The following is a 24,825-nucleotide window of genomic DNA, read 5'->3' on the forward strand; positions in this document are numbered from 1 at the left end:
TGATTCCGGTGCATCTCATTCATTAATGAGTAGGAAATTCGCCCTAGAACATAATTTTCCTATCCGAAATATTCCTACTCCATTTGTTATTGATGCTCCCGGAGCCACCTTAGTATCCAAAGAAGTGGTCAATTTAGCTCAACTTGAAGTTTCGGGGCTGATTTTCATGGTAAACTTTGTGGTAATTGATTTAGAAGATTTGGATGTCATAATTGGGATGAATTGGATGACTAAGCATGATGGGATTATTCGGTGCAACCCTCACTCTATTGAACTTAGGCACCCTTCCGGAAAGCGGGTCTATCTTTATCTTCATGAGAAATTTGGCTCCCAACTTCATGCTCTAAATGCCACCATTGTGCCGAAGTTAGAGGCAATTCCGGTGGTGTGCGAATTTCCGGATATTTTTCCCGAGTAATTACCGGGGATGCCTCCCGACCGGGAAGTCGAGTTTGTTATTGAGCTACTCCCTGAGACAGCCCCGGTATCTAAATGACCTTATCGTATGCCTCCCAATGAATTAGCCGAATTGAAGAAACAATTGCAAATTCTTCTTGACAAGGGATTTATTCGTCCGAGCTCCTCACCTTGGGGATGCCCGGTTCTATTTGTCAAAAAGAAAGATGGTAGCATAAGGATGTGTGTGGACTATCGACCGTTGAATGAAGTGACCGTGAAGAACAAATATCCTCTTTCTAGGATTGACATTTTGTTTGATCAATTAGTTGGTGCTAAATTCTTCTCCAAGATTGATCTTCATTTGGGGTATCATCAAATCAAAATTCGAGTGGAGGATATTCCCAAGATGGCTTTCTCTACTCGATATGGGCTTTATGAGTACACAGTTATGTCCTATGGGTTAACCAATGCCCCGGCATACTTCATGTACCTCATGAATTCTATCTTCTTTGAAGAGCTTGATGTCTTTGTGGTAATTTTCATCGACGACATTCTTATTCTCTCCAAGACCGAGGAAGAGCATGCCGAGCATATTCGCATTGTTCTTCAAAAACTTCGTGATCATCGTGTCTATGCCAAGTTTAGCAAGTCTGGGTTTTGGCTCAAGGAAGTGGCTTTTCTTGGGCATATTCTTTCGGAAAATGGTGTAGCTGTGGATCCAACCAAGGTGAAGGATGTGCTTGATTGGAAGCAACCCCAAAATGTTAGTGAGATCCGAAGTTTTCTTGGACTTGCGGGTTATTACCGTAGGTTCATTGAAAATATCTCCAAAATTTCTAAGCCCATGACTGAATTGACAAAGAAGGGTGTAGAATTCAAGTGGACCGATGCGTGTGAGAATGCTTTTCAAACCCTCAAGATCAAGCTCACTACTGCTCCTGTTCTTGCTCAACCGGACATTACTAAGGAATTTGATGTATATTGTGATGCATCTAGAATTGGACTCGGTTGTGTTCTTAAGCAAGAAGGCCGAGTCATTGCTTATGCTTCACGCCAATTGAAGCGTCATGAAGAAAATTATCCTACCCATGATCTTGAACTTGCAGTCGTTGTTCATGCTCTCAAGATATGGCGTCATTATCTTCTTGGAAATTCTTGCAATATCTATACCGATCATCAAAGTCTCAAGTATATCTTCACTCAAGCGGAACTCAATATGAGGCAAAGAAGGTGGTCGGAATTGATCAAAGATTACAAATTAGAAGTTCATTACCATCCTGGTAAAGCCAATGTGGTTGCCGACGCTTTGAGCCGAAAGGCACGATGCCATTGCTTGCGCACCCGATCCGGAGTTAGCACTCTTTGTGATGATTTTCGGAAGCTAAACCTCTCTATGGTGGAGCATGGGTCACTTGCCTCTTTAGTTATCACTTCCAATCTCATTGATGAAATCAAGAATGCTCAACATGAAGATAAAGACATGATGAAACTCAGAGCTAGAATCAATGAAGAAAAGCTCAAGTGCTTCAAGCTCGATGATCAAGGAATTCTTTGGTTTGGGAAACGTTTGGTAGTTCCCAAGAATTTTGAGCTTAGAAACAAAATTCTTGATGAAGCTCATGAATCTCAATTTTCTATCCATCCGGGTAGCAACAAGATGTACCAAGATTTGAAGTGAAAATTTTGGTGGACTCTTATGAAAAGAGAGATTGCAAGATCTGTAGCCGAATGTGACGTTTGCCAAAGAGTGAAGGCCGAACATCTCAAGCCGGCCGGAACTCTCCAACCTCTTCCTATTCCTTCTTGGAAGTGGGAGAATATATCCATGGATTTTATTACTGGGCTTCCTCGTACTCTCCATGGGTACAATTCTATTTGGGTCATCGTGGATCGTCTCACCAAGTCAGCTCACTTCCTTCCGGTGAAAGATAGATATATCGTGGATAAGGATGCCAAGCTCTACCTCACCAAAATAGTTTGTCTTCATGGAGTTCCAAAAACCATAGTCTCCGATAGAGGTCCTCAATTCACCGCTCAATTTTGGAAAAGTCTCCATGATGCTATGGGCATCGATCTCACTTTTAGCACCGCTTATCATCCTCAAACCGGTGGGCAAACCCAGCGAGTTAACCAAATTCTTGAAGATATGTTCAGATCATGTGCAATTATTTATGGGAAGAGTTGGGTTGAATGTTTGCCCTTTTCTAAATTTTCCTACAACAATAGTTACCAAGCAAGCATTGGGATGTCTCCGTTTGAAGCTTTGTATGGGCGGAGTTGTAGAACCCCTCTCAATTGATCGGAATCCGTAGAGCGAGTATACTTTGGCCCGTACATTGTTATGGAGGCCAAAGAGAAGGTGAAAACCATTCAAGAACGACTACGAGCGGCACGATCTCTCCAAAAGCACTATGCGGATCGGCGTAGGAGAGAGTTATGTTTCAAAGTTGGTGATCATGTCTATCTCAAGGTTACACCTTTCAAAGGCACCCAACGATTCCAAGAGAAAGGCAAGCTTGCTCCTCGCTATGTTGGTCCATTTCAGATTTTGGCGAGGCGTGGGGCTGTTGCCTATCAATTGGAGTTCCCAAAATCTCTATCAACAATCCAGAATGTATTTCATGTCTCACAATTGAAGAAACGTATAAAAGTTCCTAGGGAAGCCACCAATTATGAAGATCTTGATATCCAACCAAATCTTTCCTACAAAGAGCATCCTATCCGAATTCTTGATCGAGCGGAGCGCAAGACTAGAAACAAGACTACCAAATTTGTGAAAGTCCAATGGAGTCGCCATTCTGAGCGTGAAGCGATATGGGAGCAAGAAGATTAATTTCGACAATCCTATCCCGATTTATTCATGAACGAGTATGTACGTTCACAACCCTCCCATTTATCTTACTCAACATCTTCTTAGTGATCCTAAGTTAGTTGTTACAAAATCTAAGGAATTTCTGTTGTTGGATGCTTCATATCTTGAGAAAACCCACTCCTAGCTGTGCTGTTTCTGGGCATTTTTCGTGACTCGCGAACGGTCCGGCCTTCTACCGCGGATGGTCCGCCGTATAAAATTCCAATTCCACCGGAGAGCTTGTTATCTGTGTTTCCCAGCCGAAATCACATGCAGACGGTCCGATTTTTAACCCCAGACAGTCCGCCGTAGTTTCTTAATTTGTACCAGAACCCTCCCAGAAACATGTTGTCTCGCCATTTTCATTAGTGGACAGTCCGCTAGAATGGAGCGGACGGTCCGCAGTAGACTTGCCCAGATTTACACAGAACCAACCCGACACTTAGAGTTTTCGGCCTTCCACTGGCGGACGGTCCGCCATTCTGGACTGGACAGTCCGCCGTAGACAAATCCAGGACCACACTGAGCACACCCCTCTCTGGTAATTTTTTCTTCTCTGACCTCTGGACGGTCCGCACGATCACGCGGACAGTCCGCCCCATCTATATGTCCTTAGCCAAATCTTGGGACGAGATTTTTCCAACGGGGGGAGAATTTGTAACAGCCCTATATTAATTAACAGAAGAAACATGTCATCATGTGCATCATTAAGCATTAAGCATAATTAGCTCAGACATAGGAGAGAATTGAATCTTAGGCTAATCCACTATTTTTAGTAGTGGCAGACAGTCCGCCCCGATACGGCGGACGGTCCGCGGTTCTGCCACGTGATCGACAATGGTCAACCTCGGACACATCGACTTCCCCTGCCACGTCACCCACCCACGGATAGTCCGCGCATCACTCACGGACGGTTCGCTAGTGCATCTCTGATGCGTGTCAAGCGCGCAGAGACTTGGCGCCACGTACCCCCTCGCGGCCCCACTCGTCAGCCCGACCCTCTAACACCTGGGAGTCTCCTCCCGGCCTTCTCTCTCCCTCCTTCACTCCCCTCACCTTCCCTCTCAAGCCCCAACCAATGGAGGAGCTCCACCTTCTCCCCCATCATTGAAGCCCCTCCACCCCGCCGGAGCATCGCCGGAGGACGCCGGAGAACGACGCCGGCGAGCTGCACCAACCCGATCTCCTCTTCTTCCTTGGGGAGGAGCATTCCCAACAAGCTTCTTCTTCTACTTCATCCCCTCCCTCAAGCTTCAAGCAAGGAAGATGACCCCGAGCTTCCCCAAGCCCTCCCCGTCGCCTTGGAGCCCTCGCCGGTATTCTACTCGATGCCGGTGAGTGTACCCCCTCCCCGATCTGTCCCCATTGCCTAAGATTTGAAGCCAAGAACTCACCTAGAGCACAAATCACCATTGATGACCTAGAGCTTCCAAACCCTAATGCATGTGAGGTTTAGTTACCAAAGTGAACTCCCTAAGCTCCCAGAAACCTCTAGGAACAAACCCCACCCCAAACCGTGGCCGGAATCGCCGGCGGCAAGCTCGCCGGTGAGCCTCGGCCTTGTTGCAGACGGTCCGCCCAACATGGCCGAACGGTCCGCCAGCTCCCGACCAACCCAACAGAGTCTCTACACGATTTCAGCCTTTCAAAAATTGAGATGCGGACGGTCCGCTTAACCCACGCGAACAGTCTGCGATTTAGTCAGAGAGCATGTTTTCACCCTAACACAGTCCGCGACTGACCAGCGGACGGTCCGCCACTTGGTCCGCCGTTCAGACCGGACGCTCCGCTTCCCTGACCAAACGGTCTGCCCTTACCTGTTCAGCACTCTTGCACTCATTCATGAACAACCCACTTGTGCACATTATACCTAGACCCTATATCATGGTTTGGCCTTGTTAGAACATGCCTCCTCATGTCATTTACACATCATGGCATACACTCATGACATACTCATTTATCAAGCATCAATTGTATTCGTGTAGAGACCGTGACACCGGAGCAAGAGGAGGGTGAGTCAGAGCCCGTGGGAGACGATGCTTCTTTTGAGACTCAAGGCAGGCACCTAAGCATTCTCTTATCCTATATTTTGGATCAATAAAGTTTATTTATATGTGTCGTGATTGCGCATGAGTTACTATGTATATGCATCAATGTTTGCTTAGAACCCATTCGATGCATTACCAACCTTGCTTAGGATATTCCCTCATAGTTGAGTATGGTTGTTAGGAGTCACGAACAATATGCTTAGCCATGCTTAGCCGCAGTAGAAGACGAGAGGTGGCAAGGCACCGCCACTCGCGAGCTATAGGATGTTTGATTAATTCCACACTCCTAGATGATGATGAAATAAATGTGAGCAACTATGAATCGTGATTCGGACTTGGGCAGGAATGGTAGGGCCATGATGGAAAGGAGTCCAAATGGTTAGTCTTGCTTGAGTTGGTTAAGGACCGTCTTTTTGGTCGCCGGTCTCTTGAGCACCTTTTAGTACAAACCACATGCTTGATAATGGGAAGGCAAGCCAATTAGCATGAGTCACACCTTGCCTTGATCGAATTCAGTGCGGGTCGTGATGGAGTGTGATCGACGGTTTCGGTGCACTTGTCCTTCCCGACCGTTCGCTCATAGTCAGTTGTGTTTGTGTGAACGGTTGGGGGTATGAATCAACCCTTATCCTTGGCCGTGGGTATGGGCGTTGGTCTTAGCCTCGTGTGGGTAAAGTTGTACCCCCTGCAGGGTCTTTAATCTATTGCAATAGCTGCGCTCTCGGGCAGTGACCACGCTCTTTGAGGTTCGCACCATTATAAAGATTCGTGATGAGTTCATGGAAGATTGATCTCGAGTTGTATATGATCACTTTACTTATGCAATTGTATTGATGCATGACTTAGAGATTATAGATGCTTGTCTTTTGCTTATCACAACTTGATTAAAGATAGATGCCTTTTTGCAAAACAAATTAATCGCCATGACCTAACCTTGCTACCAACCAAATGTATTCTCTTTAAGGTCGGGATATATATATACCCATGTTGGATAAGTCCTGCGAGTACCCTTTGTACTCATGGTGCTATCGTTAATTTGATGCAGGTGATGCGCAGCCGGAGGCCGTGTTCGGCTACTTCTACCTCGCGGACGGAGGTGCGGGTGAGGAGTAGATGGTCGGTGGCTTGTGAAGGGCACTATCGGCATATAGTATTTACCTTCTTATTTTGCGATGTATGGAGCTAGTAGTAGAACTATCCGCTGCAAAATTCTAAGACTTGATGTACTACACTTTAAACTCCTTTGTAATATTCACTCATGTGTGGATGTGATTGTGTAATGGTATTGCTGTTGTACTAGTGGAGTTGTTTAAATCCTGGGCGGTGCTCATGACACATTCCAAGGACTAGCGGGGTTGGTTCTCTCTAATCGAGTTAATCAATGGACGATGACTCGATTAGACGGGATCAACTTGGGCTGGTTCCTCACATAACAAACTTTGTAAATGCCAGTAGTTCTTACGCTAATGGTAAACAAACTTTGTTGCAGTGAGAACAGCTGCCATGCCCTACCGTGAAATCTTCAGCAACAATTTCGAATCAGCAATTGGGTAGGGAGGTTGATCCACAATGAAGTCTCCTTCATCTACGAGGTTTTTAGGGTCAGCTCCGGGTCAAATGCATGAATGTTTGCTGGGTAATAAGAAAAGGTGCAGGGGATCGAGTGGCATTGCAAATAAAAACACATTGTAATATTGCACAAATCATACGTTTCGCCATGTGCTGTGTTCTTGCAGAATCGTTGTGCGCTCTTGGGATTCAACTGCTTCCGTGCACAATGGCAGGAGGTAGCTCCTTTCTCAACGGATTATTGCGCTCATCGGGGAGACTTCCGAGCCATGGATTTGTGATTGATGAATGATGACGAAAACGAGCATTCTTCAGAATGGCAGTATAATCTTTTTGTAGCCACCGTATTCCACCCCGAGAAAGAACAGACCAACGCATGCCTGAAACTTGCTAGGTGTATCCCACTTACCAGCAGCTTCACTTCCAACAAGTAATGCTGCAGTTGCAATCCTTTGCTCGTGTGCAGCAGCAGATCTACGGGCATACATGTCCATCAACTCCTTTTGTCAGAGCCACATTGCCCATAACAATGATTCGATTTTCCAGATGGCTGTGTGCTGTTTAGATCGCCTATCTCAGATTTGTTTTGGCTGACGGAGACGTGCAGTTGTCACTTGTTCGTCAGAGGACCTTTCATGATGTATAATTGCAGTGTCAGACGATGGAGTTCTCCCGTTCTGTGTTCACGCGCCGGCGCTCAGCTCTTTGCCTCTTCATGATCCTTGATCAAATACCGTCCGGGGACCGGGGGTGGACGGTAATCCAAATACCGTCCACTCCTGGTTCATTTTTAACCGTTGGCGTGAGAACATGCGGTCCAGATTGGGCAGACAGAGGACTTGGTCGTCTTTGTCAGCTTGTCAGGCAGCTGCTTGCGGCCGCGCGGGAGCTGGATGACGCCGTGGCGAAGGCAGGAGGCCCAGGTCCGTCGCACCTCTGGAGCGTGGTGCCCCACGCCCGCGGGATCGTCGGCCGAGTACGCAAGGAACTTCGTCGCCGCATCCTTGGAGAACAGCCTTGGCGGCTCGTGCGCTCTGGTCGGTGGGGCCGCCGCCCGCTGGCACGGCCCTCGCCGTCGCCGTCGTGACGTCGTCGCCGCCGCCCGCCAGCGCGGGCTTCCTATTGCTCCGAGTTCCAGCGCGCTGCCCGCCATGGCGACGCTAGATAGAAGTGGACGTTGTGACACCGGGCGCGACTGCAACGACGTTCGTTGTACTTTGCAAATAGGTTCGGGCTGGCCAGTGAGACTGCGACACGGACCGGAGGATGCAGTCGTAGCCGTAGGCTGACGGCTGCAAGGGGAAAAGAGGCGGCGGCGCACGACGACCATGTTGCGGCCGTTGTTCAGAAGGCTCCAGGAGGAAGGAGAGGGAGTTAACCAATGCCTACTGCGCAGGGCTCTCCGGCGACGGCGAGCCACAAGGGCGGCGTCCTTGCCACGACCAGGAGCGGACGTATTGACCAGGGGTGGACGGTATCTCAAATACCGTCCACCCCTGGGTCCCTAACAGCCATCCGATTGGACTCGTACGGCCCGGATCAGGCGTGGATCGCGCTCGCGGGGCTGACCGTCCTCGTTAGCCAGGCGCGTGAGCTGCACGGCGGAGGCCGGAGGTCTAGATCAGATATAGAGCATGGGAACCAGGAATCGTCGAGCGGCACCGGCGATCCGCTGATCGAGGACGCGTCAAGCTTCGCCTCCGCTCTCTTCAAGAACAGCTCGCGCTCTGGGCAACCGTCCAATCGGGCACGCGGGTATGGCCAATCGACCTCGGAGCCGTCGGGTCGACCTCGTCGTTGTTGCCTCCGGCGTGTAAGAGGTGGCGAGCACGGCGAGGGAGCTGTCCGTGGACACACGCATCTACGCGTCCATGAGTCCGTCTCGATCTGCGCCAGCGCCGCCTGCAGGTTGCGTGCGGCGGGGACGAGGTTGTCCACTCTCCACTACGATATATGCCGGTCACGCTTGGCCGGGAAGTACAGCGGCGCTGGACGGGCCGTCGGCCATGCCCGGGACTAGATCGTCGCACACTCGTAGACCGTGGCGTCATGGCGATGAGCTCGATGCCCGTGCCAGCCGCCGCGAACAACACCATGGCGCCGATCTCATCGAAGATGGCTACGACAGGAACTGCGTGATCGGCGGCGGCGACACGCGCTGGGATCGAGTAGGTCCATTCATAGGCTACCAACGCCCGGGAGCGCGGCGGCTTTCCGGCGAGGCTCGCCGGCACGACATGCAGCCAAGGAGGCGTTCCAGGGGTGGACGGTACCGACCGGGGGTGGACGGTATTTGAAAAACCGTCCATCCCTGGGTCTTGTCATCCGCTGGATCGGAATTGTGCGGCCCTGATCGGAGAAGTCTGTCGTCCCCGTCAGCCAATCGCGGCCACGCGGGAGCTGAATGGCACCAGCCGCCAGCGCCACGCTGCCATGGTGGTCGCCGGACGGTCGGAGTCCCAGGTCAGGTGCGCCTATCGAGCGAGGTGGACCACGCAGGCAAGAGGATGCGAGGGGGATTCGCCGCCGCTTTCTTGGAGAAAAGCTAGCCCGCGCGCGCTCTGCCTCCTCTGGGGTCGCCGGCTCGTACCTCGTCGTCGCCGCGAGCATGGGCTCTTTCTACTGCTCCAAGTTCCATCGAAGTGGCGGAGTACTTTGCAAGATCAAATCACCGTCGCAGCGTGCGCGACTGCAGCAATGGCGTAGTACTTTGCAGGTTCAGACTTGAGGCAGGTCAGGGATACTGAGTCACTGAGCCAGGCGCTGCCATCTGAACATAGATTTTTTCTTTCTTCTCGAAAGATCCAGAGATCAAAATATCAGACCACACGTATCGCTAAGTTTGCATACGCCTTGATTAACATTTTTTTTTTCGACTTACATGGGGTTGAATTGGAGGCCAGAGATGATTTGAAGCACAGTTGCAGCTGTAGCTGAAACAAGGGTGAACTTGGCGTAGATGCAGTAAAATGAAAACTGGGAGACAAAGAAACTGCTGTCGTCATTGCAGTACCATCAATCGACGATCGTTATGTCGGGGCGTAGTTGGACAAAGCAATGATAAAATTCCACATTTCTGTTTCAGGCCGTCGCATGCAGTCAAGATATGTTTAGGGTTCATGGCCTGTACTCCATGGAGGAGTCACAGCCCTCTCGTATTGATTCGTATTCTGTAATCTGCAATCGTTCCTTTGCTTGTAACAACGTTATGATTCAGCGAGAGAGAGGTCTGATCAGGTTTTTATGAGATACACACGACCTGATCAAATGAGAATGGATACAGGTACTATAGGTTGATGCATTGATCAGGGTGACATCATATTGCTGGTGAGAGGAGTAATTTTAGATAAGGATCCCTACCAAAACAAGGAAAATGGAAAAGTACTGGAGCTAGAAAGAGAACTTTCTGGAGAGGAAAACAAAATCATCTAGAATGTTACAACACAACCATATTCAAGCAAGCCAATTTTTTTAGCATCACAACTTCGTAGTACATCATACAATAGCAGTCTTCTGGGAATACAAAATAGTTCATGAAACATATAGGCACAACAAAGTGCTAGCATATCAACGGTACAGAATAGGGGGACTGGTGGATCTGTGCGCCTCAAGCGGCAGCAACTGCAGGAGGCGGCAATAGGGTTATCTCCACATTGTCATGAACACCCTGCAGAAGCAGCTCGCCATCATATGTCAAAATTTTCCTCTTCTTGGAGGCCCTCAAGGTGCCGACTAGTGCTTCAAAAATGTTTGCACAGCGATCATCATTGAATAGTACACCGAACTTGACCTGCAAACCGTAATAGTTCAGTAATGCACAGTATTGATGTTCTATACAAGTTCACAAGGTATAGAACAGTAAAGATGAAAAGAAGAAACATAGGTAATTTCTTATAGACTCTGTAGCATCATAATGTTATCTTATGTGTTATAAAGCTAACATTAACAATATCGCTTGTAGACTCTTCAAAAGGGGAACTCTTTTAGCAAAAGGTCTGCAATAAGCAAGTCATAGCATGCTCACCTGCCAGTAGTGCTCACATTTAAGAATGTCATTTCAGCCCAAGCATAAACTGTGAAGAGCTACAAAAGCTCACGGTACATGGATGGTGCCAGGGACTATATCAATGTACTATACCAGTATACCAGGTTATTTCTGTTTCTTTTCATCGTTACCTTTTGGCTAGAGTTAGGGACTCAGATCACATGTCAAAATATTTTAAGATGATTAGTAGGGCAATGGATCAAAGAAATGAGCCAAGATTAGGATTTGCAAGGTTTGAATTAGTCATACCAAACATGAAAGCAACCAGCCTAATCTTAAGAGGTAAAAAATAGACATTGGAGTCGCTGAAAGAGGAATCGAAGGAGAATCATGGTGACAAGCTGTTCTAAGCTATAATATGCACTTTTATAGCCTGACATGCTTAAGACAACCCCGAAACAAATTACTAGGAAAAATAAAAGAGAACGTTATTAGAATGTAACACACGATTACACAGATGGGATATTAATTTCATCTTAATTAAGCAAATAAAAGATAACCAGGATGAAAGAATTCTATTGAATTTGTTGAGTATTCTCAAATAAACAGGCTCTGTAGTAGTCAACAAAACAAACATCTGCGATATGAAAGAACTCTATAAGGAATACATATGACTACAGTCCTTGATCAGGTAACACTCTTCTGTGCACAATCACAGTGGGCATTTTCATTGAGAAGGCGACATATACTGATACAGCCTAAAATTTAACTAGTGCAATTAGGACACTGTGAACAGAGGTTCCATTTGTTTGGGCTTCTCAAAATTTTCAAAAATTAATCGGTTCACCGTAATAGGGGATAATATATGAATTGAATAGCTTATGGCAATCTCAGCAGAACCGAGATGAAAAGCCATCCCAAAATCAGAAGGACTAGAATTCTAGAAATGTTGTATTTCAGTTGTAACATTATGGATGCACTAGTTGACTAGATAATTACCAGAGGTGTACATATTTGGGGATCTGTACTGGGGAAAATTAGTTTTGGCAGCGACTGGTTCTGCGCACATCAGTTCGAGCATTCACCGCCTTGCAAGATAAGCATTCCCTTATTCTTCGCATCAGCAGCGCCAAAGAATGATATCTCAAATCCATCAAATCGACAGGGGCCTCTCCAGGACTCGACTCGATCGCAGCCGCGGATCAAATATTTTGCGGAAGTTCCGCAGCTTCACGTCAGGTGACTGGTCAATGCACATCAAACTGCACAATGCCCTAAGCATCGAGAGAGGAGGGGAGGAATCCCAGCCAAGGCCACGCCAGAGATGGCAATACAGAAGAAGAAAATGCGGCGGCATGGATGGCTCAGATCTGGCGGCGGTCCCGGAGAGAGGGCGTCAGATAGACAAGGCGTACCTTGTAGGAGCCATCGGGCTGCTGCTGGCCGAGCCTCTGGATCTCCTCCTTGAGCTTCCCGACCTCCTCCTCCACGTTCATGGCGCCAGAGACTGTCGGTCACTCTCACTCTCTATCTCCTGCCCTGTCCGTGCCGGGGCGCGAGTTCTTGGATCTTGGCCGCGGCAGCTGGCAGGCAGGATATTTCTGATGCAGAGGAGCATGGGGTTGTTCGTCGGAGTGTCACCAACCGTCGCGCGTGGACCGTTTGATCGGAACTGGACGGGCGGGATGGAGGCTGACTGGTCGACAGCCTTCGTGTGATCTGCTTGCGGATCAGCCGGTGAACTGTGAATTTGTGACGGGATAATTCGGATAGGTCCACAGGGGCACAAAAGGCTAACATGCAGTTATTCACCGTGTTCGGCTGGTCTCCAGCCCTCCAGCCCTATAGTATTTCTCTCTCACACCACTCCAGCTCCAGCCTCCAGCCACCAGCCAGATAACAGTATTTTTTTCTCACACCACTCCAGCTCCAGCCTCCAGCTCCAGCCTGCCGAACACGGTGATTCAGAATGGAGTAACATGTCAGCTAATCAAATGTGTAAAAGATGCTCAAATATGTATCTCAATTTCAGTTCTCTTTTAGTACTATCTTGGCTCAAAAATAGATGGCCTCTTCACTGTGATTCAAAAATCAACCAAACTAAAATTTCGCTGCGGGTCAGATGAAAGATCAGTCGAGATGATTGCTAAGCACACATGGTTCTATGCTCCTACGCATGATCCAATATTTCTTGAACAAATGATCGGACACGAAGAGTTGTTTTAATGATCAATATCAAAGAGTTTTCTTTAGCTACCAGGGCTACATAGTTTTGACTGCACATTCCCTTACGCTATGAATGAACTTAGGAAAAAAAACTTCAGTAAATTCCAAAAAAGATCAGTCTTAGAAAAGTGAAGGAAAAGGAGAACACGAGGTTCCAACCCGATCCCACGATCCCCACCCGTCCAAATCCGCGACCGCAGCTCGTCCTCGGATCGCCCCCCAACCTCGCGTGCCGCCGCGTCGGCACCCACGGCTCCACGAGGTGCCTCGCCATGGAAAGAACCCCCACGTATGTCGCAGCTCGCAGGGCATGTCACGGTCGCGTTTAGTTCCCAAAAACTTTCACCTTTAAATCTGTGCATCTCCCTGTACATATATGTATAGAGTATTAAATATAGTTAAATAATAAAATTAATTGCACAGTTTGGATGTACACGACAAGACGAATCTTTTGAGCCTAATTAGTGCATAAGTAGCCATAAGTGCTATAGTAACCCATATGTACTAATGATGCGGTCATCAAAAGATTCGTCTCGCAGTTTTCAGGTGAGTTCTAAAATTAATTTTTTAATTAATATTTAAAAAATTATCCCGACATCTGGTCAAACTGTTAATTTGACAAAAAAAAAGTTATGGTTTGGAAACTAAACCCCCTAACGCGATGGGCCTCACGGGCGCAAACGGTAGGTGTGGTCCCACCTGTCACCCACCGTGCCCGGCAAACAAGACGCTGACAGCCGAGCCACTCCCGTGTCAACGCGATAGCAAGCAGCACCAGCGCACCGGCAGCCGCGACCCGCTTCCCACTCCCGACGCCCGCTAGCTAGCGCGACGCGAGCACCCACCGACCAAGGAGCGAGCGAGGCGACCGGGATGGCGGCGGCGGCGGCGGCGGTGGAGGGGGAGGTGAGGCGGGACATGTGGGGGCAGGAGTACCGGACGTCCTCCGCGGAGTGCGCGGCGGCGCTCGACGCCTACTACGCGGCCTTCCTGTCCTTCGGCCGCGGCCGCACGGCGGCCGTCCTCCGTGCCGCCGCGGCCGACCCGTCCTGCGCCCTCGCCGCCGCGCACGCCGCGCACGCCGTCGCGCCCAGAGACCCCGCGGGGGCCGCCGACAACCTCGTGAGCTGCCATCCTGCTTTCCGATTGAATCCCCCGCGCGCCCTTTCGTTCCCTGATGATCCTGCTGCCTTAACCTGCGGTGTGCTTCCGTTCTAAAAAAAAGCGGTGTGCTTGCTCGCCTGCTTACAGGGGAATGCGACGGAGTACGAGAGGGCCGTGTTCGGGACGCTCTCCGCGATGGTGGGCGAGGAGGGGAATGAGGAGGTGGCACTGGAGAGACACTTCGAGGTTGTGATGGCTTTGAGTTTCTAGTTGATTCAGGCTTTGGGTATTGGAAGCGTGTGCTATTGGATTCTTTTGGTACTTGCGGTCCAATTGATTGATCTCTGGTCTGGTATACGGTTGCATGCAACAGTTGCTCAAGAAATTTCCCAGGGATCTCCTGTCTCTCAAGAGAGCGCAGCTCATCTGCTTCTATTCGGGAAAGCCGGATTTATCCCTAAAATTTGTCGAACAAGTAAGTCATACCAGGCTCCAGTGTGCTTAAAATATTTGGATTTGACCCGAGAAAGTCTAAATTCATTCCGAAAAAAATTATCCTGTGTACATTCGTTGACCTCATTTTAAGGAATGCCTAATATGGTAACTTGGAATAGAAAATTAAATCAAATTTCGCTGAAAGGAGTCCAATGCCAACTGTTACCTGACAGCATGGTGACCCCACTGATCCAGAGCATGAAACTGAAATAGTGCTCATTCGTATTCACTTGTGTTCTTTGAAAACTTCTCTTTTTGTGTGTGCATGTGCCAAATGGTAATTGGCAAATAATTCGTTAATTCAGCTCCACGTAGAAAACTGTAGTAACAGTCTTTGTTTTCACTAGATTTTTATGATGCTTATTGCTGATCAGGTTTTGCCCGAGAATCAAGATCAGAACTACATATATGGAATGCTCGCCTTCCCTTTGCTGGAGCTTGGAAAGATGGCTGAAGCTGAGAGAGCTGCTCGAAAAGGCTTGGCTATTAACAAAAATGACGTCTGGTCGCAGCATAATGTATGTTCATAATCAGGTTATAGCTTCAGTGGTTCTTTTATGTTGTCTATAACTGTAACCTCAAATGCTTCCCTTGTTGGATCCATTCAGTAGAAATATGATGAAAGAATCTCCATTGGATGACTTTCTGTGCAGGATCTAGTGCTAGCAATTGCAATTTGTATTTTTTTAAAGGAAAATGCAATTTGCGATTCAGCTGACCCATAAGTGTGTAGGTTTGTGTTTTCAGATCTTTTTAGTGCTTCAAAAAAAAAAGTTACCATCAGCATGCTGATCCCACCCATCAAAGCATGGAATTTCAGATCGTTGGTTTAATGTTTCGTGGTGTACCCAGTACCCACCAATAACGAACTGGCAAGCAGAAGCTAGCATGTAGCGCTTGATCATAACAGGCACACTGTATAACTATTACACAAACAATTAGGTTTTATGTTATTCAACAGGTTGAATCAGGTTCATTTATGAGGAATCCTTGGTTACTAATTCCGGTCCTACACCCCCACCCACTTCATTTGATCTGTCTGTTGCTTTAGAAGTCCAGATACTATTTATCTTTGTGACAAGAGTATCATTATTTCTTTCTTATTATGTGGGATAGCTCTTACTGAGTTCTTGTTAGGCAGGCACTCTGTAGCTTCTTTCATTAAGAAAAATCTATCTTAATAATAAACTGTTTCACTTAGCTGATATATCCAATAACTAAAAATTCTATTGAAAGACCTATCTTTGCTTTTCTCGTGCAGCTCTGCCACGTTTTTCAGCAGGAATGTCGCTTCAGAGAAGCTACTGAGTTCATGGAATCATGTTCTCCATCATGGATGGCTTGCACATCATTTTTGTATGTAGTTTTCCACACAATGTGTGTTCTATTGATGTTAATATGTTATTCAAAAGTCATGCTCATGGTTCTCAGAAAAAAAAAATTCTTCTCTTACAGGCTTACTCACAACTGGTGGCATGTTGCTGTTTGTTACTTGGAAGCTGAATCCCCTTTACAGAAAGTTCTGGATGTATATGATAAAAATATCATGAAGGAACTTGAGAAAAGTGATTGTGAGGCAGCGGAGGTATTTTTGCTGGTTATTTTTCTTTAGACGTGGATGTTTGGGACACTGAATAGTTTCTCATGCATTCAGGTGTATTTGAATGCTCTAGGGTTGCTGCTACGGTTGTTTGTCCGTGGTCATGTAGATCTTGCGAAAGAGAGGTTAGCAACATTGCTGGATGCACTCAAGGATGAGGTATTGACCTTTCCCTCGAAACATTTAAAACTTGTGCTATAGGTTGGTGCATAGTTAATTAAGGTACTTAGCTACCTACTCCTATTTTACTGATCTGAAATAAAGCTATATGAAGCTCATTCTTCGAGAGTTTAAACTTTTTCAGTCTGTGTGGCATGTGGAATGGCTCCTTGATTTGCTTACGTTATGGGCGCTATCAAGTATGGTCGAGTTGAATAGTGCACACAATATGTTGGAATCATTGAAGTCCAGGTCAGATGCAGTATTTTATTCTGCAGGACATAATTAGGTTCCATTATAGTTATTGATGTTGTAGATGTAAACCTGATTGCAGGGTCAGTTCAATGGAACAAAATAGGCAGCAAGTGATGCAGAAGGCTGTCCAGGTATGCTAATTGTTCTGCGCAAATTCAAGTACAAGAAGAGAGGACATCACTTGCAATGTTTATTTACTCATCCAATAGCATTGACAGTATGACGCAATTTGTAGTATTTCTGCCTAAATATCATTGGACATAATTCATGCTCCAGGGTAATATGTGCAAACTAGCTTTGCGATGTGCTGCATTCCTGTATCTTTGTTTCTATAAATTTATTTTCTTGTTTATTTACTAACTTGCCTATTGCAGCACTGCATAAAAATTTGCATCACAAATTTTCCCCAGCAACGTTGATAAATGTTGCTTTCTTTTGTTACTTTCTTTTACATAGCTAGCAGAGGCTGTTTATGAATTTGGAAATGGAGAGCACAAGAAGGTCTTTGACACCCTGGGTCCAGACTTCGATGCTCTATGTTATAAAGTAAGATCATGGAATCCTTTGACTGGCACAAGAAAATATAAATTTGCTTATGTTTCCTAATGGTTAACAAATGGTGCAATTAGATGATTGGTGCATCAGATGAACAAGTGGATGTCTTCAATGAAGTTTGGTTCACTGTTCTAATAAATGGTGGAGAGACTTCAAAAGGTATGTGGTATTCTCTCGTCACAAAATCGAAGTACACCTTTTCTGTTGTTCCCTGTGTTAGGAGTTAATTTAGGTTCAATGTTACACAGCAATTGATGTGCTTGGCAAACAAACAAGGAAACGAGAAGGGGCACCCTTCCTGTGGCGTTTGCTGGTAACAATGCTTCCATGATCGTGTTCTTTTCATTTCTGTTATATATTTTTATTCCGGACAATGCTTCCTAACTGTAAAACTCTGAAGTATCTCTAACTGAATTGGCAATTGTGATTTCTTTTTGGCCAAGAATCTGTGGGAGCACTTTCCAGCAAGACACTTAATCTTGGGTGTTATAGCCTTATAGGAACGGATAACAACAATTTGTGGATCCAAGATAAATTTACCTTCTACAGGCCCAACGGAAAAACTGTTTCTCAGATATTCCTCTTGGCATATAAGCAGACTCTGAGATGTCAAATTATGAATATGTGTGCTTTTTTTTTACCAACCTAAAGATGAAAGTTCTAAACTAGCCGACCGGTACAAATACAAAAATGATTGGTCCACACCTAATGCATCAATATAGGGAGTTTTTGAAGATTCTAGTAAATATTGATAATCTACCCTACAATTGGGAACCTTCTGAATTTTCTTGCTATACCAATCTGACTTCCGTGGACCATAACTACCATACAGTTTGCGATCCTGACAAACCCACAACTGGCTTCTCAGTTTATTCAGCCCAATGTTTATTATCATTGGTTTTCATGAGATACTTGGATTCTGTTTGTACTCCATTGTAAGTCAAACCTATTAAAGTTTGATTTTATTTCATTTTTACCCAGGGGAAAGCGTACTCATTGGATGGAAGAGATGCAGATGCTTTGGTGGCATACGAAAAGGCCAATGCTCTGCAAGCTGCCTACTCTTATTAGCATCAGATATGTTGCTGAATAGCCGACTTCTGCAAGGTCATATGACTATCGTTACAGTATTGTGCCAATGTGCATCATAGGAGGTATAGTCCGTATACTACATAAAATCCACAGTTGATGTATGCGTCAGCATGCACATTGGAACAATGCGTGCATACCTGGGAGGCTTTATGTTTGATAAAGTTATAGATGAATTTGTGCAGTCCTCTGCATATGTCGATTTTTCACAGGACCTTACAAGGACTTTATGTTTGTTTCCAAAACACCCGACCTGACAAACTAGTGCTCAATATAGCCCAAAGAAAAACAAATGTCTAATCAATGTCACGTAACATAAATAATTAAAATTATGTTACAGGAAGAAATTCACAACATTTTAGCTGGCATAAAGAACTTAAGCGTGATACGAATTAAATTGCTAATTTGCTATTAACGAGAAAAAAAACAAAACAACTACCTTTACATAACACCCAAACTATGTAATCATTGCATCCTCATCAATAATTCAACTATACTTCAGTATAAAAAAAGAAATAATTCAACTATACTAATATTCAGTTAAAAACTTCAGCAAAATTCATGCACCGATGTAAATGCGGCCACGAATGTTCAAAGGAACACTTGATAATACAGTTCAAATGACATCATCACCACTCAAATTCAGGCAGATTGCATTTATCAGCTGATGAGAAATTGAGAATCATTGAGCACATTCTTTTCTTTCCATGACAAAAAGAGAAGGAAAAAACAAGAACCAACAATGGACTAGGGTACAAAGCACCACAAATGGGTGATGGAACTACATACACTGGATGTCTAACAAATCTAATAACACAAATAAAGAACATGTCGCTGAGTTATACTACTAACAGGGGACTTCATTTGTAGCCCCATCTAACTCCAATGTTCATCATGGAAGAATACTTCAGCTGGTGTCTATTGGCTGATTTTGCATCCATGAATATAGGAATGCTCATAATTGATATACTTTGTCCAGTAAGGTCGGTACTTAGTCATTGCAATCTCCAGCCAGGGCTTCATGTTCCCATTGTAGTGGATGACTGCGGCATTGTCTATTTCTGAGCGCTCAATGGTTGGGTTATACCCTAGGCCAAGCACATGCCATGATTTATCCAGAGGGTGTGTCAGCTTGTAGAAAGTTAGAAGACCTGGTGGCAGTGTGCCCAATTTCCAGAGCAGCCTGTTTTCGTTCTGTAAAAGAGAGGGGAAAACAGTGTGAAATACAGTTTTGGAATTTGGTGAACGTATGTACATCTCAAGCAGTATATTTATGTTTCCACAATTTTAAGAAGTCCTGCATCGCTAAGGCACTGTTTGGTTTGAAGAATGAGGTGGTCCATGTCATCTCACTTCTCGTCAAAACTCTTGTTTGGTTTGAGGAATGGAATAGGTTCATCCATCACCACCTCATTCTTCATTTGCACAGAATTAGTATACACATGATGAAAGGGGTCCTCCCACCAAAATTGGAATCAACACATGATGGACTGCCCTATCTAGGATGAGGTGGTGTACAACATTAATGATGTATTGATGTACAAGCAGCTGAAAAATGGAATATGAAATTTAACTGCAGTTTCCTTAAACCAAGCACATGCCATGAACTAATAAATCTATTAATCATTCATAGATGATGAGTATAAAATGCACTCATGCTCATGAAGGAATATTTCACATGTTGCTTTATGCATACGATTGATTATGTACGCATGATTATGGAGAGGATCACTTGCTAGATATCTGAAACACCAGAGCCAAACAGGCAAGCTGGTTTTGTAAGAACAGAAAATGCAACACTCAAAAGAAAAGCGGGCATCGAAGCAATGTAAACCTTATCTCTAACTCACCATGTTCTGCCATTTGTGGTAAATCCCAGTAATATCTTTCCTCTTCCATTCTTCCAGATCGAACATGTTCATTCCATAAGCCCAACCGCATGCATTAGGGTCAAAATTCTGAGAAATATTTGGATTTGAGAAATTGAGGTACTTGTCAAATCGGTGAAAGCTCTCTCCACATGTTTCCACCGCTCCATTTACATTTCCATTAAGATCAACCTCCCAGAGTCCAGTCAGATCCCTCTGGACAACTATGTCATCATCCAGGAAAAGGATTTTGTTCAACTTGGGATAGACTTGAGGGAGGTAAAATCTTAGATGGTTGAGCATGGACAGATATTTTGGGTTTCGATACTTAAGATTAGAGGAACCAGCAGAGAGTGTTTTTGGACGATCAGCCTTGAAATAGTACTCTTTCATGGCTGCAGACTCAAGCTGCTTCAGAACAGGACAATAAGAGGAGTTTAACCATTTAAAGTCATCAACATTTTCAACATGGATTGTTGCATCCCCAGGTGGATTCAGCAAAAACCACATGTTCATAGCTCCAAAGTTCAACTTGTCAGTAACCAGATGAAATACATGTTTTTCAGGCTCCTGCAAATTTATTGCAAAATCAGAATTGCTGCATTGCTATATAATCAGGTCATTCAATAATGCACATAACAAAGTGCTTCAAAATTGAATATCAGATTACACTAACCTTCGCATTCATGATGGTTGAGTTGACCACAACTGATGCTGCCAAAACATTGTCTGAGAAAAGAGCATAATGATAAAGATTGGGATTTTCCAAGTTCTCACTATTAGGGAACTTTCTTTTCTCTGGAGAGAGAAGGTAATAGTCTATTGTTAGGCGCATGGATAGACAATGGATGCCATTTGGAATTGTCTTAGCTGCTAACTGGCTAAGGAAGGTGCTCTGCTTCTTTAAGCTCCGGACCTGCTCATCAGCTGACAGAAGCATCACTCTTAAACGCTCGGTAATAGCCTTGCAATCATACAATAAATCCCTAGCTTTTGACAGAACTTGACCCATTGCTTTCATTCTCTCCAACGCACTGCAAATTAGAGAGGAGATGAATCAGTAGAAAGGAAAATTTGACCAAAGAACAGCTAGAGCAGGCACCTCTTTGGAAGTTCAGCATCAGCAGTAGCTTCCCCAAGGGAGCGCTGGCTTTCCTTGAGCCTTGTGAGCAGTTCCTGATAAAGATCAAGCTTGTCCCTGGATTTGGCAAGCACAGAATATATTCTAGCCATGATCATTTGATCTCTCATCTGACGAACCCTTGAATCTGCCTTCTCGTTTTCATTTTCACGTCTCCATATGCTATATTTTCCCAGAACAGCAGAATCAACAGCTTTCGAGCGTTCTATACCTGTGTTCTCAAGTTTCACTAGGGCTTCATCATCCTGCTGCACTACTTCCATTTTCTTCCTGACACCAGTCCTTGCCCTTAATTTCTACAGCAGGGTGATAAATAAATGGTCAGAGATAAATGGAGACTATTTTGGAATAAGCTGTGACTCATGAAAAAATAACACAAGAAAGAAGTTGACTGCTGATGGTAATGATGAAATAAGCACAACTACAATCATCCCAACTTATGTAATTTACAAGGATAAGTACTGAAGGGAATAATGTTACCCTGTGTGTTATCTCTTGTGGACTTGCCAGGAGATGACGACCATCTAATGTTAAAAAAATGTAAAGCCCCCAAGTAAAATCACTGCTCTTAATAGATAAACTCTCAAGTGCAACGAGCATATGGTATCAATACTCAGTTACCCACCCTTTTGACTTGAGGACAAATTTTGCAGTTCAAAGTTGAGTTGCCTACTCCAGTCGGATACCTAACATCACAGAAGGCTGACAATATAATCACATATATCTTGACACAGAATAAAGAAATAAGGCAGGACAATTTTTTCACTAGCCTGTCTTCCATGATAAAGTTGATCCACTCTGGCTGCACAAAGCATAAACAACTGCATTAGGATAACTCGAGAAAACAGATTCAACAATCACGAAAAAGCCTTGAAGATATTCAAGCCATGGTTCTACTGTCTTTAGTTTAAACATTCCAATAACTTGTTATTTCATGCTGTTTCTTCTTAAATGTGTGAACTAGTCAAAAACTCAAAATACCATCAATCAAACACTAAAATGATTGCCATTCAGAAATGTTTGTGATGTATTCTAAGCCATTCAGAAACGACAAGTGCTGATCCACACTCCAGGTGACACAAACAAACAAAAACCATAAACTATTAGAGCATGCCAATGATATGCAAAACAATTGCTTGAAAGGCATTGAATAGAACAAATGGCATCCTAGGTTGATATCAGCACAATTCCAATGCCCAATGACTCAGGTGGCACTACCCTTAAAACTAAAAACAGGTCTATTATACTACAGTGTAAAACTGTAAGCATAGAAGCATGTATTTGCCTTATGTCTTTGCACAGTACTTTAATCCTTCTTTTTTATTGTTACTAAGATAAGCAGGTCTACACAAGGAAGAGGTCCAGACCCAGATCAAGGAGGGAGTCGGGCTGCTGCTATCAATGGCTTGCCAGCTGCTCTCCAATCAGAGTCGCTCTACAGCAAGAATGCTTCTTCCTCCGTCGTCAGTTGACCAAGACCAAGGTGATGCTGTGCCAGACGAAGAGGATGCGTGAGATCAAGCTCATCTCATGTTGGGTTCCTTAGGTTATCGCGAAACTGTGTTTCTGGGATGTTGGCTTCCCTGGATGTTAGTCTAGCCTTTTGGTTTGGTCTGTAATAATGCTACTTCTGCTTCCCGAGGCCCTGTGGAGTCGTTTGGCTTGAATCAAGTCAGGTGGCTTCACACGCTAGGAACCTTCTTCCCTAGCCTTTCCCCCTCTGTTTCCCCCTGCTACTCGTTCACAAACTTCTGTATTTCCGTTTCATGCGAATGGAAATGGGGGCCGGCCTCGATTCAAAAAAAGATAAGCAGGATTGAACTGTTGGGAAAAATTGGGATCAACAGTGTCGCACAGAGGCCAGCGTATTTTATTTATATGCAATTATAGTACCAGGAAATTCCTTAGATATGCGTGAGTATGCTCTGAAAATGCAAAAGGCCCTAGCAGCCACCTACATTGCATGATGCAAAGAAACCAACACTGGAAGAACATATATTCAATTGCTATATGTTCAGTTGCATTATCGATCACTAGAAAATTTGCACCATGCCATAATTCTAACCACACTAAAAATTACAGTGCAGTATATTTCATACAAATGTACCGAGACAGCCACAGAACAACATTACACGTAATCCCCATATACAAGTTGTGTCCTGCTATAGCCCATTCCCACATGAGACAGTCACAACACAAAATTTGGCGATCGAATTCCCCCAAACTCGGTCCGTGTCCCAATCTGCTGCGGCACTACCCTACACCTCGCTATCTGGCCCGTATCCGCGCCGCGAACGGGAGAAAAGGTGCAGATCTACCGCCACTCCGCCGCGGAATTCGCGAGAGCGGAATCCCCGGAAACGCGGCGCAGGGAAGCAAGGGGGAGGTTCGTAGAGAAGGGCAGACGGGGGCTGGGTCGCGGGGGGCGGCATTACCTTGCAGGCAGGGGGAGGCCGCGAGGAGGAAGGCAAGGGCGACGAGGGCGGAGCGGCGGCCAGCCCTAATCGCCATGGCCGGCCGGCTCGGGTCGGATCGGGGAACAGATTGGACGAGGAAGGGGAGGGCTCGTGCGGGCTTTCGAGGGGCGGGGACGAGTGGTGGCGGCCAGTACACTCGGTACTGGCACTTGCTCGTTGCTCCGCCCTTCGGTCACTGACAAGGGGTCCATTCACACCTGCGACCTGTTAGTGTCGGTGCCGTACGTGCATTTGGCAGGTCCCGAACCGAATAAAGAACTTATAAATTCTCTCTCTTTCGAGGAAAGGAAGAATTTTGAGTTGGGAGAATTTTCGATGAGAAAATGTGATGCTGTCTCCATTTTCTTAATACCGATGTGTAAAATTATAAAATGAGATGAACAATAGAGTACTCTCGATATATGCATGCTTTTATCGGCAAAGGAGAAAAGTGATGAGAAGAAAGAGATGTTACTCGATATATGCCTTCTCCTTTTTAAAAGATGAATTAACAATGCTTCTTCTCTACCCATGTTTAGCTAAATGACTGTGTCTAAAATTATCACTTCACAAGAAACTATTATTTTTTGAACGAGAAACTAAGTAGTTTATCTTAAATATAAAATTTGATAATCAGAAGAAGTTGTCTTTATGTTCAAAAGGTTGGGGAATGGGGAGGACTAATAAAAATCACCATGAGTTCTAGAAAGAACCAAATGTCATTTTAATTTAATTATAGGACGTCATTAAGGGGGAAAAGATGGGCAATGGCGCATGTTTTGAAAAATTTTAGCAGCCTCCTTTGCCCCTTTCTCTCATGGTAAAAGCCTAAAAGGCCTATAGCAACAAATGATCTGAAGTGATTTCTACATATTACTTTACTCCCTCCGTTAAGTTAGGTCCTATTGGATCTTATTGCTAACGTGTAAAAGTTTTAAAGAGTTTAACATTAGCTTATTCAAACAACATTGCTAATGGATGGGCTAAATTTTAGTCAAAAATAAAGAATACGGGCCAAACATTAG

At 45.2% G+C, this 24,825-nt stretch overlaps 3 protein-coding genes across 7 annotated transcripts; 1 reads left to right on the forward strand and 2 right to left on the reverse strand.

Annotated features, from left to right (window-relative positions):
* Positions 1-10,296: 10,296 nt before the first annotated feature.
* Positions 10,297-12,491, reverse strand: LOC120690365 (costars family protein-like). The gene is made up of 2 exons (XM_039972996.1): positions 12,268-12,491; positions 10,297-10,657 (listed from the first exon to the last, which is right to left on the reverse strand). The coding sequence occupies exons 1-2, from the start codon at positions 12,346-12,348 to the stop codon at positions 10,475-10,477; spliced, it is 264 nt and encodes an 87-aa protein (XP_039828930.1). The 5' UTR covers positions 12,349-12,491; the 3' UTR covers positions 10,297-10,474.
* Positions 12,492-13,830: 1,339 nt separating this feature from the next.
* LOC120690368 (tetratricopeptide repeat protein 38-like) lies at positions 13,831-23,149 on the forward strand. 4 transcript variants are annotated; one of them, XM_039973005.1, is made up of 14 exons: positions 13,831-14,200; positions 14,330-14,428; positions 14,556-14,657; positions 15,052-15,195; positions 15,939-16,033; positions 16,133-16,262; positions 16,332-16,436; positions 16,582-16,688; positions 16,771-16,822; positions 17,148-17,237; positions 17,321-17,405; positions 17,495-17,559; positions 18,228-18,400; positions 22,679-23,140. In XM_039973005.1, exons 1-13 carry the CDS (start codon positions 13,952-13,954, stop codon positions 18,315-18,317), a joined length of 1,413 nt encoding a protein of 470 aa, XP_039828939.1. In that variant the 5' UTR covers positions 13,831-13,951; the 3' UTR covers positions 18,318-18,400; positions 22,679-23,140. The 4 variants fall into 4 exon arrangements, with proteins under 4 accessions (XP_039828939.1, XP_039828937.1, XP_039828938.1 ...); XM_039973003.1 differs by having other exon boundaries at positions 13,920-14,200; positions 15,939-16,262; positions 22,679-23,149; XM_039973004.1 differs by having other exon boundaries at positions 13,920-14,200; positions 15,939-16,262; positions 22,687-23,149.
* On the reverse strand, positions 18,957-23,973 carry LOC120690367 (polygalacturonate 4-alpha-galacturonosyltransferase-like). 2 transcript variants are annotated; one of them, XM_039973000.1, is made up of 8 exons: positions 23,780-23,973; positions 22,115-22,146; positions 21,970-22,030; positions 21,825-21,868; positions 21,306-21,640; positions 20,880-21,237; positions 20,186-20,773; positions 18,957-19,529 (listed from the first exon to the last, which is right to left on the reverse strand). In XM_039973000.1, the coding sequence occupies exons 1-8, from the start codon at positions 23,853-23,855 to the stop codon at positions 19,254-19,256; spliced, it is 1,770 nt and encodes a 589-aa protein (XP_039828934.1). In that variant the 5' UTR covers positions 23,856-23,973; the 3' UTR covers positions 18,957-19,253. The 2 variants fall into 2 exon arrangements, with proteins under 2 accessions (XP_039828934.1, XP_039828935.1); XM_039973001.1 differs by lacking the exon at positions 23,780-23,973 and adding an exon at positions 22,712-22,833.
* Positions 23,974-24,825: the final 852 nt, after the last annotated feature.

Source organism: Panicum virgatum, chromosome 9N, assembly GCF_016808335.1.
Source record: "Panicum virgatum strain AP13 chromosome 9N, P.virgatum_v5, whole genome shotgun sequence".
In the NCBI taxonomy this organism is placed as follows: domain Eukaryota; kingdom Viridiplantae; phylum Streptophyta; class Magnoliopsida; order Poales; family Poaceae; genus Panicum; species Panicum virgatum.